The sequence below is a fragment of the Coregonus clupeaformis genome, chromosome 7, assembly GCF_020615455.1.
Source record: "Coregonus clupeaformis isolate EN_2021a chromosome 7, ASM2061545v1, whole genome shotgun sequence".
Taxonomy (NCBI): domain Eukaryota; kingdom Metazoa; phylum Chordata; class Actinopteri; order Salmoniformes; family Salmonidae; genus Coregonus; species Coregonus clupeaformis.
This window is the reverse complement of record NC_059198.1, coordinates 40,188,090-40,201,109: the sequence shown is the minus strand read 5'-3', so window position 1 is coordinate 40,201,109 and position 13,020 is coordinate 40,188,090. Positions and strand designations below refer to the sequence as shown.

At 42.3% G+C, this 13,020-nt stretch overlaps 2 protein-coding genes across 2 annotated transcripts in view; one reads left to right on the top strand and one right to left on the bottom strand.

Moving 5' to 3' along the window:
- The first annotated feature begins 794 nt into the window (after positions 1-794).
- On the top strand, positions 795-7,442 carry LOC121569172 (gamma-soluble NSF attachment protein). Its single transcript, XM_041879870.2, has 12 exons — positions 795-1,025; positions 1,391-1,458; positions 1,663-1,747; positions 1,902-1,919; positions 2,046-2,076; positions 2,302-2,411; positions 2,575-2,641; positions 4,398-4,468; positions 4,555-4,633; positions 4,762-4,841; positions 5,048-5,177; positions 5,707-7,442. Exons 1-12 carry the CDS (start codon positions 973-975, stop codon positions 5,845-5,847), a joined length of 933 nt encoding a protein of 310 aa, XP_041735804.1. The 5' UTR covers positions 795-972; the 3' UTR covers positions 5,848-7,442.
- Positions 7,443-7,800: 358 nt separating this feature from the next.
- Positions 7,801-13,020, bottom strand: part of LOC121568676 (piezo-type mechanosensitive ion channel component 2) — a 184,177-nt gene continuing 178,957 nt past the window's right edge. Inside the window, exons 45-52 of the mRNA XM_041879080.1 lie at positions 12,792-12,939; positions 10,677-10,865; positions 10,391-10,483; positions 9,993-10,162; positions 9,398-9,514; positions 8,968-9,047; positions 8,603-8,813; positions 7,801-8,317 (exon numbers count right to left, since the gene is read on the bottom strand). Of these exons, the coding sequence (XP_041735014.1) occupies positions 8,062-8,317; positions 8,603-8,813; positions 8,968-9,047; positions 9,398-9,514; positions 9,993-10,162; positions 10,391-10,483; positions 10,677-10,865; positions 12,792-12,939 (1,264 nt within the window). The 3' untranslated portion in view covers positions 7,801-8,061. The remainder of the gene's footprint in view (positions 8,318-8,602; positions 8,814-8,967; positions 9,048-9,397; positions 9,515-9,992; positions 10,163-10,390; positions 10,484-10,676; positions 10,866-12,791; positions 12,940-13,020) is intronic.

Genomic DNA, 13,020 nt, shown 5'->3' with positions numbered 1-13,020 from the left:
ACTCTGTCCAGTGGTATCATATGATATGCCTTGTCTACTTGTTGGGTGCTGATATATTCTACTGGGCTTTACGATTTTTTTTTAGGTAATTGCAAAGAAAATAGTAGCAACCATTTTTTAAAGATACTTCGGATCAACTCACAGATTCACTGATAATAATAGCCAGAAGAGGACTGGACACCACTCTGAGCCTGGTTCCTGTCTAGGTGTCTTCCTAGGTTCCTTTTAGGGAGTTTTTCCTGGCCACTGCTTCTGCCTCTGCATTGCTTGTTCTGGGCTGGTTATCTGTAAAGCACTTTGCAACTGCTGGTGTAAAAAGGGCTTTATCAAATACATGTAATAATAGAGGAATTATATTATACATCCTGTAGGCCAGGGTTCTTCAATTCCGGTCCTGGAGGGCCGAAACATCTCTGTTTTTCACCCTCTCCTTCTAATCAGGGGCTAATTCAGACCTGGGAAACCAGGTGAGTGCAATTAACTACCAGGTAGAAATAAAAAACAGAAGTGTTTCGGCCCTCCACGACCGGAATTGAAGAACCCTGCTGTAGGCTATATAAAAGTCATAGTTTACTTTACCATATTGAGTCATTCAATGGCAAACTAGTGTAGGCTATAGACTATGAATGAATAACTGGGGATTTAATAATGCATTGCAAATAGAGATGAAAGAAGACTAGTTTCCTGGATTAGGAAGGGCGTTCAATAAAATAAAATAAAATAACTGTTACATTGATGCCTAGTAGGCGCAACATTGCAACGTCGTCACGTATCAATAGAAAAATATAATGCAACTCACGGGCTTCCGTAGCCAACACACTGATGACGAAAAGGTCTCCTGAAACCAGTAACGCTAGCATTAATCTAGCAACAGCAACATCACACTACAGTTTAGCCAGTGATAACTGAAATATCGATTTTTTTAAAATTACATTATTAGTGGACTACACAGCAGAGCTGCCACTGGACCAGATGGCTGCGAAAATCAACGAGGCGCACGACCACATTGCCAAGGCTGAAAAATAGTAAGGAAATCTCGCTAACTAGATGACGTTAGCTAGCTAGCTGTATAGTATTTTTGTTGTGCATTTTAGCTATTACAGTAGGTAGTCAGCCACTATCATAGTATTGGTAAGCGTGTATTGTATAGTACCTATGTATAAAACAAATAGCATGGGAATGGTCTTTTCTATTTAGTAAACTAACTAGCCATTCTAGACAGGAAGCCAGCTGAGCTGCACAGCAGTTAAGCCTGTCAGGATCACTTCATCAATACTAGGGCGTCCATACCTGTATTAAATCCAATAGCAAATCCATATGATTGTAACTTTTTTCAGAGGCAATGCTGGTGTTATGTTTGTCACTGAATATGATGCATTTTTTTCCACAGTTTAAAGACTAGCTTCATGAAATGGAAGCCTGACTATGACAGTGCTGCATCAGAGTACTCAAAAGCAGGTATTGTATCCCAAAGGTTCATCCATTCTATGCAGCAACAATTTTGACCTGAATGCATGTCCCCTACTACAACAGCTGTTGATCGTCTAGTTGCGCAATAGCACACTGTCAGTAATATTAGGTTAGATTGCACAAGTGTTGCTCAAGTTGTCTTATGATTTGGCTTATTATAAATGCATAATAAAGCATTCCCTCCTGTCCCAGCTGTTGCCTTTAAAAATGCCAAGATGCTTGAAGAAGCGAAGGAGGCATACCTGCAAGAGGCAGAGGCACATACCAACAACAAAACGTATCCTTTCACTACTCACTGCCAATGGGGAGGGGGGGCTTATAAATGATTTTGCAGGTTTGTTTTGAACAACGTAATTGCATATGCTGCATTTGAAGTGTTGACTACAAAGATCTGATATTAACATCAATGTTTTCTTTAACTCAACATCCAGACTATTCCATGCTGCCAAGTGAGTATGAAAGATCTAGGCCTGTCTTATGTAATGATATTAATAGAACCAGAATGATGTACAGTAGACACTGATTTGTCTACTGCTAGTTGTATTGAATGTTGCTAAGGAGCCTTTCTGTTGCAGAGCACTTGAGGCAGCTGGTATGATGCTCAAGGTTAGTGTTAATGTGATAAACAGTATTGTCAATCATACAGACTTGTTATCAGAGGTCGGGTGAAATTTGCTGTTGTTTATTCCATCGTTTTTAGCATTTTGTTGCCCCCTTCTGGATTAAAGCCATTGTTTTTAGTCAGACGTTTTTGACACATGACATGACTACTGTTTTACTATTAACTAGCTACTAAAGCTAATCATTGATAGACATGTGTTTTCTCTCCAGGACATGCAGAGGATACCAGAGGCTATACAGTATATTGAGAGAGCGAGCATGATGTATGTAGAGAACGGCACACCAGACACTGCAGCCTTGGCCCTCGACAGAGCTGGAAAGTACGTACCGGTAGCCAATATTGATCATATTAGATGGGCTCTAGAAATGAATTCCCTGTCAACATTGGCATGTCACTGTAAACGTATGATGATGATGATTCTCCCTTTTTCCTCGTTTTGATGCTTAGGCTACTTAAGTTAAAGTTGCCTATTCATTTTTCAGGCTAATCGAATCACAGGATCTAGCAAAAGCAGTGGATCTGTACCAGAAAGCTGCATCAGTGTTTGAGGTACGACTTGAGTGTTTGATACTAGAGAACACCAATCGTTGAGTTGCTTCGAAGCCACAGCCTCAGTTCAGGGTCACATCTGTAGGGATCTGTCTTATTTCAGTGATATTGGATATACACTGCTCAAAAAAATAAAGGGAACACTAAAATAACACATCCTAGATCTGAATGAATGAAATAATCTTATTAAATACTTTTTTCTTTACATAGTTGAATGTGCTGACAACAAAATCACACAAAAATTATCAATGGAAATCAAATTTATCAACCCATGGAGGTCTGGATTTGGAGTCACCCTCAAAATTAAAAGTGGAAAACCACACTACAGGCTGATCCAACTTTGATGTAATGTCCTTAAAACAAGTCAAAATGAGGCTCAGTAGTGTGTGTGGCCTCCACGTGCCTGTATGACCTCCCTACAACGCCTGGGCATGCTCCTGATGAGGTGGCGGATGGTCTCCTGAGGGATCTCCTCCCAGACCTGGACTAAAGCATCCGCCAACTCCTGGACAGTCTGTGGTGCAACGTGGCGTTGGTGGATGGAGCGAGACATGATGTCCTAGATGTGCTCAATTGGATTCAGGTCTGGGGAACGGGCGGGCCAGTCTATAGCATCAATGCCTTCCTCTTGCAGGAACTGCTGACACACTCCAGCCACATGAGGTCTAGCATTGTCTTGCATTAGGAGGAACCCAGGGCCAACCGCACCAGCATATGGTCTCACAAGGGGTCTGAGGATCTCATATTGGTACCTAATGGCAGTCAGGCTACCTCTGGCGAGCACATGGAGGGCTGTGCGGCCCCCCAAAGAAATGCCACCCCACACCATGACTGACCCACCGCCAAATCGGTCATGCTGGAGGATGTTGCAGGCAGCAGAACGTTCTCCACGGCGTCTCCAGACTCTGTCACGTCTGTCACGTGCTCAGTGTGAACCTGCTTTCATCTGTGAAGAGCACAGGGAACCAGTGGCGAATTTGCCAATCTTGGTGTTCTCTGGCAAATGCCAAACGTCCTGCACGGTGTTGGGCTGTAAGCACAACCCCCACCTGTGGACGTCGGGCCCTCATACCACCCTCATGGAGTCTGTTTCTGACCGTTTGAGCAGACACATGCACATTTGTGGCCTGCTGGAGGTCATTTTGCAGGGCTCTGGCAGTGCTCCTCCTGCTCCTCCTTGCACAAAGGCGGAGGTAGCAGTCCTGCTGCTGGGTTGTTGCCCTCCTATGGCCTCCTCCACGTCTCCTGATGTACGCCTCCATGCTCTGGACACTAGCTGACAGACACAGCAAACCTTCTTGCCACAGCTCGCATTGATGTGCCATCCTGGATGAGCTGCACTACCTGAGCCACTTGTGTGGGTTGTAGACTCCGTCTCATGCTACCACTAGAGTGAAAGCACCGCCAGCATTCAAAAGTGACCAAAACATCAGCCAGGAAGCATAGGAACTGAGAAGTGGTCTGTGGTCACCACCTGCAAAACCAGTCCTTTATTGGGGGTGTCTTGCTAATTGCCTATAATTTCCACCTGTTGTCTATTCCATTTGCACAACAGCATGTGAAATGTATTGTCAATCAGTGTTGCTTCCTAAGTGGACAGTTTGATTTCACAGAAGTGTGATTGACTTGGAGTTACATTGTGTTGTTTAAGTGTTCCCTTTATTTTTTTGAGCAGTGTATATTAATGTAATAAGGTAATGAAAAGTGACCAAATCAATCAAAATAGTATTGATATGATGAATGTATATTTCTGCAGAACGAGGACCGTCTACGTCAAGCTGTAGAGATGCTGGGGAAAGCATCAAGACTTCTCGTCAGGCAACACAAGTAAATTCTCTCCTGCTTTACAGGTTTTTCTACCTCTCCTACTCATTCCGTTCCAGCTAACTGTTGTTGTTTTTTTTGCCTGTCAGGCTTGATGAAGCAGCAGTGTCGATTCAGAAGGAGAAGAACATGTATAAAGAAATAGAGAATTACCCAACGTGTTTTAAGGTGTGTTTAATGATCTTTCACTTATTTAGCCTGATAAAGAAAATTGACCTTGTGTTGAAAACTGTGTTATTATTACCCCTGTTGTGAAGATTAAAACCAAATGGTTGCCTGTGTATTTTCTTCTTTAGAAAACCATTGCCCAAGTGCTAGTCCACCTTCACAGGAAGGACTTCGTAGCAGCAGATAAATGTGTTCGAGAGAGTTACAGGTACTGACTAATTAAAACGTAAATATGAAGGTTATCTATTTTGTTAAATTTGACTAGGGATTCATAATTCCGGTTGGAATATTCCTGGAATCAGGAGGTAATAAGCAGGGAATCTGTGAATACTCCAACCGGGATTTCTGGGAATTTTGGGAAAGTTACTGGAATTTTGCAACCCTATGCTTGACCAATCTAATCTTTGCCCCTAGTCTGCCAGGCTTCAGTGGGAGCGAGGACTGTATTGGCTTGGAGCAGCTCTTACAGGGCTACGACCAGCAGGATGATGACCAAGTGCAGCGCGTCTGTAACTCGCCCTTATTTAAGTACATGGACAACGATGTGAGTGTTCTGCCTAGTGGATTATGTCATCACATCGTTTGAGTGTCTGCTTCTCAAATTGTGTTCTGTTGTCTCCTTTGATCACATTTAAGGACTTTAAAAGGTATGGAATCATGAGCTGTCCTTTCCTTCTGACACCTCTCTCCTAGCCACCCCATAGATGAATTCCCAGGCTAACCTGAATAATACAAAGTTAGAGAAGTCATTTATTAATAGAAACAATTGCAGTCCAACTGCTTGCTTACCTGCGTCTTCCCTCTAGACCCTGCTTTCTTGTTTTGTACCATTTATATTTTACATTTCTTTAGAACTATTTCCCAAACCTCTCCTGATAAATTCCTGAAAGACACACACCTGACTCAAACTAACCAAGGGTTTTCTGATTGGTTCATTAGTTGAATCTGCTGTGCTAGTTTAGGAAGAGATAAAACACATGGAACTGGCTGTGGGTACTCAAGGAGAGGTTTGGGAAACAAATACTGTAGAGACAACTTGCCATAACCTGACCAGAGTGCCAATTGTCTTGCAGTATGCCAAGTTGTCCATCAGCCTGAGGGTTCCAGGGGGTGGTAAGAAGAAGAAGGCTCCCGCTGCAGCTGCCGATGCTGGGGAAGGAAGAGCGGGGGCAGGGGAGGCTGACGAGGATGAGTACGCCGGTGGGCTATGTTAGCCACAGAACCTGGACTTCCTGTCTGGACCTGAGCACTTCCTGTTAAGGAGCGGAATCTTCCACAGCCCTCCCATTCTGAGCATGCCAGGGGGTCGTGAACTTTGCCTCCCATCACCAGATGTATCCTTGAAACAACTGTAGGCACTCAGACCATCAAGCATAACAACGAGTTATGTTCATAACAATAACATAAGCATGGTAATATATAACATCACTGTGGAAAATAATCAAACACTAGTCAAAGATTTGAATATATTATTTGTCCCTTTTGGGGTTTACTGCGATTGTAAAATAATGTATATTTTGCTACATTTGAAGTGATATAAAACATTTGATTTTGAATGTTGATATAAGTTTAGTAATGCTTTTGTTGTATTTGCCTCAATGGATCATCAAGGTTTTTTCTCATTCAATCTACAACAGTATAACAGTATGCAACAAGATACTCAGTGTGAAAAAAATTATTTGCACCTTCACCCAAACTCTGTGCCTCAATAATTGAAGTGTAAAGGGGTGGATGAGACGATTTCTGAATTTGTACAGTATGAAGTGTTGAAAGCAGCCATTTCAGTTACTATTGTGTGTGAAGGCACTTATAATGAATCAAATGTATGTTAAGAAAATAATATATTTGGGTAATTGGTATATTATTGTACTTTAGTTTTCATTTCAGAATGCCTTTCCAGTTTCATTATACGTTATGCCTGTACTTTTGAACTGACTGAAAGCTAGACGATGATTCATGTTTACAACTAATCTTAAAATGTGTGTCAAGTTTTGTGGAGTATGCAGGCTTGATGTTTGTGGCATGCCCTCTGTTTTTACTGAATCAAGTCATGGAATGAAATTAAATGGCAGCACGTCAGCTTTCAAACGTGTTACGTTCAGGTCACTGAACCACAATAACGTCACAAACTAGATTCCTTACACATGAAAACAGTCTGTTCACTTACACATGGTGCTGCATTTCCCAATGCATAGATTTGACGGCCTTGGTCACATTTTGGTTGAATGTATGAACTTGTACATTTAAAATAACACTAACTTATGTCAAAAACAAGGGTTTTTCAAGCAATCAAATATAACCGACACAGGTTACGCACTTCAACGACAGTATCTGTATTGACGCCCTCAATTCATAGGTCTTTATAGGGTCTCCATCAAGATGGACATGCTCCATAATATAGAAATAGAATTCTATGCTGCATACAGTGTTCATCACATCACTGTTTTGCCCTTTATTGTTTGTCTTTCTTAGGTGTCCTACAGGTTCAAACAAAACCAAAAACGTCATCCCTTTCTGGTGAGATGATACACATTTCCTGAGAACGATGTCTGCCACAGCTCCCTTGATTACTCTGTAGAAACAAATTATTTTAACTTCCCTCTGCGCACAGACGTCAATTCAATGTCTATTACACGTCGGTTCAACGTAATTTCATTGAAATGACATGGAAACAACGTTGATTCAACCAGTGTGTGCCCAGTGGGTTTTCTACAACCTCTCGTCGTTGTCTTGCTGGAAAAGCCAAAGCACTTCCAGGTAGGCTACTGTAAAGGAAAATATATTGGAAAATAAAAGTGTCTAGTGTCTCTGTCGCTGCCCCCCTTCTCTTGGCTTTTCCCTTCTCCTGTGTAGCTCAAGAAAACATGTCTGTTCAAGTTTACAGCCAGCTATCAGGACTGTATATTGCACAACCCTTTGTTCATGTTTCCCAATAGAAAAAAGGCCAGATGTCTGGAGGCAGGCAGGACAACAGCAGTCTGACTCCCTGTCTGTCTCCCTGTCTGTCTGTGACATCTCAAACACACTGACTGACTGATGGCTGCAATTCTTCAGAGTTGTACTAAATGAGTACAAACAAAAAAACAGCTTCTTACAGAGGAGGCTGGTGAGGGGAGGACGGCTCATAATAATGGATGGAATGGAGTGAATGGAACGGTATCAAACACATGGAAACGATGTGTTTGATACCATTACATTCATTAAGTTCCAGCCATTACTATGAGCCCGTCCTCCTCATTTAAAGTACCACCAGCCACCACTGTTCTTCAAAGTCACCTTTCATGTGTAGGTCAATGTTTTTCATGGCAGGCTTGATAGGGATAGGGTCCCTTATTACCATCCCACCAAAATACAGGGAGCGCAGCGAGCTAGCTACTTCCTGCTGGATTGTGCTTTTTCATGTCTCTGCCGCCCACTAGGCGGCACTGTCACTTAGTTTTCTGGTCCCTGGTCCACTTGATCATAGTCTCTGGTGAGCGGTAGAGGAAGATGAGCTTGGCATACAGGTCTTCCTCCAGCTCCAACTCGCCCGTCTCTCTGACCAGGAAGATGTCAGTACACAGCTTCAGGATGCGGTCTACGGCAGGCAGCTCCTCGAACATGATGGAATGGGAGATGCCGCTGAAGAACTCGCGCACAAACTTGCCGATGACCAACACCACCGAGGCATACAGGCCCATGATCCTGTTGGTGAGAGACATAACACATTATAAGCCTTGTTATAAGACATTATAAAGGCTCATACATGCTTATAATAAGTAATAAATCATTATAAATGCAGGAAACATTTTAGAAAGCAACACCAGGGTTGTGTCCAGTAACCGCAACACAACAATTTGAAACGAGCTGGTACTGCCTGACAAACAATCAGAAATGATAATTTTCTGTTGCAAAACGTTTTCCTACAGTGTGCGTTACTGAACATGAGTTACATGACCCAAGTCAGACCGTCAGATATCCTCCACTCACCCGTATCCTGCCAGGAAGCCCAGACTGGGCGGGCTGACTTTGTCACTGAACACGTAGAGCTGGAGGCCCGCCTCTCTCTTCTTCCCCACCGCCGCACCCCTCATCTGGATCTGTCCCGCCGACGGCTGGTCTACGATCCACCATTCCTGTATCTCACCACTGCTGTTGTGGGTTCTCTCCAGGTCTAGCAGGATGTTCTTGTAGCCATTGTCTGAAATGGAGATATCATAAATGATATATCAACAGTCAGTAATAAGAGGGGGATGCTTCAGTTAAAAAAGAAGTGTTTATTTCAGAGACAATGTAAATATATCAATGTTTCTATCCATATGAAGTCTTTCCCGGTTTAAGGATTTGAGCATTACCTTTATAGAGTTGTTCTATAGGTTTGGCATTGGAGTCACTGGGAGCTCGGAGGAAGCATGGGAATACTTGTTCTATGACCCTAGAGAGGAGAGAAAGAAACTACATTTAAAGATGCAGTCCGGGATCTTAATCACAACAAAACATAACATATTGTACGAGTTGGATTTGTAACATATCATACGAATTGCAAAAAAAAGTATATAATCATACGAAATAAATGACATAATACAAAATTGGCTGATGTAGTACACAAAAAAACTGGGACCCATTTTGACTCGTGAGCACCACTTTCAAAACTACTGAAATTGTACAAAGTTCTGGAGCATCACTTCAATTATGAATGATTTATGAAGCATCTATACAGACCTTATAAAGGCTTAATTAAGCCTGAAAATTCATAGTCTGTTTCCCTTAGCATAGGCTACTTACACAGCCTGGTTTCTGGTCCCATTTAGTAAATCTACTAACTGTTGTCGCGTTGTCATATCAAGGTATGTTACATGTTTATCTGTCGCAACTTCAGCTTTGGCTCCAAGACTGAGATTCCTGTTAAAGAGAGACAAAATTACATACAGTAGATATTTTGCAAGTCAAAAATAGTACACCACACATTCTTTCCCACACATATTACTTTGTGCACACATAAATGTAAATTCTTGCCTCACAAACATTGTAACTGGGCAGATATCTCAACAGATCTCTAAAGTACTATGTAACCTATGTGGACCTACACAACACTAATCTTTACCAAGTTACAGTTCAAAACACTTTTGAGTTCATAAGAAGTGTGTGAGTATAGTGGCTCTATTCAATCTGTAAAGCGGAAGCGTTACAGATTCTGCAATATACATTTTAAAGGTAATTAGAGTATTGGTTCGTCCAGCGTAGTGTTCATTAAGGCACGCAACGGAAAACGGTTTAAAGCGGTTTGCAACGCTAATGAAAATGAGTGTATCTTATTGGACTGTTTCAGTCTGTTTTCTTCCCTTTTGGTGCCTAATGAACAGGGCCCTGGTTCTCTTACCTCTGGATGGTCCAGGACATGGTGACAGGGAAGTATTCCTCCTTGCTGAGAACATCCATGAGGTTCTTCCTGCTGGGGGGGCTGATGGTCCACAGTGAGTTGGAACTGCCCTCCAGCTCCGCCACAGTCACATCCTCTGACGTGTACGCCTCCAAGAACTGCATCGCTGACTGCATGGATAGATGTATGGAAATATTAAAACACACAATACTTAAATGTGCAAGTCCCTGGTGAGTGGGAGGAGAAAGGCCTTAATTATAGTAATACACAGTAATATATTCAAACCAGAATGTAATAGTATTCAAACCTATAGCATCAAAAGATATTTGAAAATCTTTAGAAATCTGGCCTAAAATTATTATTCAGAAAGCAAGCTGTAAAATAGGTGGTTTTCTTACCGGAATGTAGTTGTACGAATTCATGAAGTCTACAAAATCTGCTTTGCTGATGTCCTTCAGTTGATTTTGCTGGGCACTCATAGTGAAGATGGGCTGAAGGAAGAGATACCAACGTTCAGATACTAAAATCAGATAGTAATGTGTCATATTCTAAAATTAACAAATGGCAATAAAGAACTGATACAGTCAACCAGGGTTGATGTCAATTCCATTTAAATTCAGTCAATTCATTAAGTAAGCAGAAATGGAATTGCCCACAACCCTGCCTTTGACATAGTTTTCATACCTGAAAGCCTCCCAGGGTGATGGTGACCGATACGTCCAGAGGTTTGTTGACCACCCCGGCCACGGACTTGACCAGCGACATGAAGAGCAGCGGGAACCAAACGATGCAGATGAGCAGCATGACGATCAAACCTCCCATCCCATACTTCACCACCTTCTTCTTCTTCTGCCCGCGAGGCTGGGGGTACCTCTGGTAAACAACATACAGGATCAGGCCTCTGAACAGAACAAATTGTTTCTTGGAAATAAATGATCAAGTTTAGTTAAAGTTTTTATGAATATTTGTTAAATTTTGGCGAACCTACAGTGGGGAAAAAAAGTATTTAGTCAGCCACCAATTGTGCAAGTTCTCCCACTTAAAAAGATGAGAGAGGCCTGTAATTTGCATCATAGGTACACATCAACTATGACAGACAAATTGAGAAAAAAATATCCAGAAAATCACATTGTAGGATTTTTTATGAATTTATTTGCAAATTATGGTGGAAAATAAGTATTTGGTCACCTACAAACAAGCAAGATTTCTGGCTCTCACAGACCTGTAACTTCTTCTTTAAGAGGCTCCTCTGTCCTCCACTCGTTATCTGTATTAATGGCACCTGTTTGAACTTGTTATCAGTATAAAAGACACCTGTCCACAACCTCAAACAGTCACACTCCAAACTCCACTATGGCCAAGACCAAAGAGCTGTCAAAGGACACCAGAAACAAAATTGTAGACCTGCACCAGGCTGGGAAGACTGAATCTGCAATAGGTAAGCAGCTTGGTTTGAAGAAATCAACTGTGGGAGCAATTATTAGGAAATGGAAGACATACAAGACCACTGATAATCTCCCTCGATCTGGGGCTCCACGCAAGATCTCACCCCGTGGGGTCAAAATGATCACAAGAACGGTGAGCAAAAATCCCAGAACCACACGGGGGGACCTAGTGAATGACCTGCAGAGAGCTGGGACCAAAGTAACAAAGCCTACCATCAGTAACACACTACGCCGCCAGGGACTCAAATCCTGCAGTGCCAGACGTGTCCCCCTGCTTAAGCCAGTACATGTCCAGGCCCGTCTGAAGTTTGCTAGAGTGCATTTGGATGATCCAGAAGAGGATTGGGAGAATGTCATATGGTCAGATGAAACCAAAATAGAACTTTTTGGTAAAAACTCAACTTGTCGTGTTTGGAGGACAAAGAATGCTGAGTTGCATCCAAAGAACACCATACCTACTGTGAAGCATGGGGGTGGAAACATCATGCTTTGGGGCTGTTTTTCTGCAAAGGGACCAGGACACCTGATCCGTGTAAAGGAAAGAATGAATGGGGCCATGTATCATGAGATTTTGAGTGAAAACCTCCTTCCATCAGCAAGGGCATTGAAGATGAAACGTGGCTGGGTCTTTCAGCATGACAATGATCCCAAACACACCGCCCGGGCAACGAAGGAGTGGCTTCGTAAGAAGCATTTCAAGGTCCTGGAGTGGCCTAGCCAGTCTCCAGATCTCAACCCCATAGAAAATCTTTGGAGGGAGATGAAAGTCTGTGTTGCCCAGCGACAGCCCCAAAACATCACTGCTCTAGAGGAGATCTGCATGGAGGAATGGACCAGCAACAGTGTGTGAAAACCTTGTGAAGACTTACAGAAAACGTTTGACCTGTGTCATTGCCAACAAAGGGTATATAACAAAGTATTGAGAAACTTTTGTTATTGACCAAAAACTTATTTTCCACCATAATTTGCAAATAAATTCATAAAAAATCCTACTATGCGATTTTCTGGATTTTTTTTTCTCATTTTGTCTGTCATAGTTGACATGTACCTATGATGAAAATTACAGGCCTCTCATCTTTTTAAGTGGGAGAACATGCACAATTGGTGGCTGACTAAATACTTTTTTTCCCCACTGTACATAATTGGTGCCTTTATTTTTTATAGTGCTTTTCAATGCAAGTAACAAAGTGCTTCACATCATAAAATAAAAGTACTAACAAAGAAACAAAAACCTGCTGTATCTCATATCCACATAGCCTCTCTGACAACATACTATCTTCTTCCCCTCTAACCCTCATTCAGAGATGGATAGGGAGGTCCTAGAGAACTAACACAGTGGGCCATGGTCCCTCACCTTCTCTGACATCCTCCAGCACTTGAGAACAAAGATGTGGGCGTAGATGTCCTCTACACAGATCCAGCTGGACAAGCTGAGGGTGGTGTCCGTCCACACCCAGTCCATCACTGCTCGCAACTCTGTCAGGAACGGGACCAGGCGGAACCTGGAGATCAGGAATATTTAGGACAACTTTAGGACAATGTTAGGGTAACGTTAGGACCAACAGTCAATATAGGTTATGAAC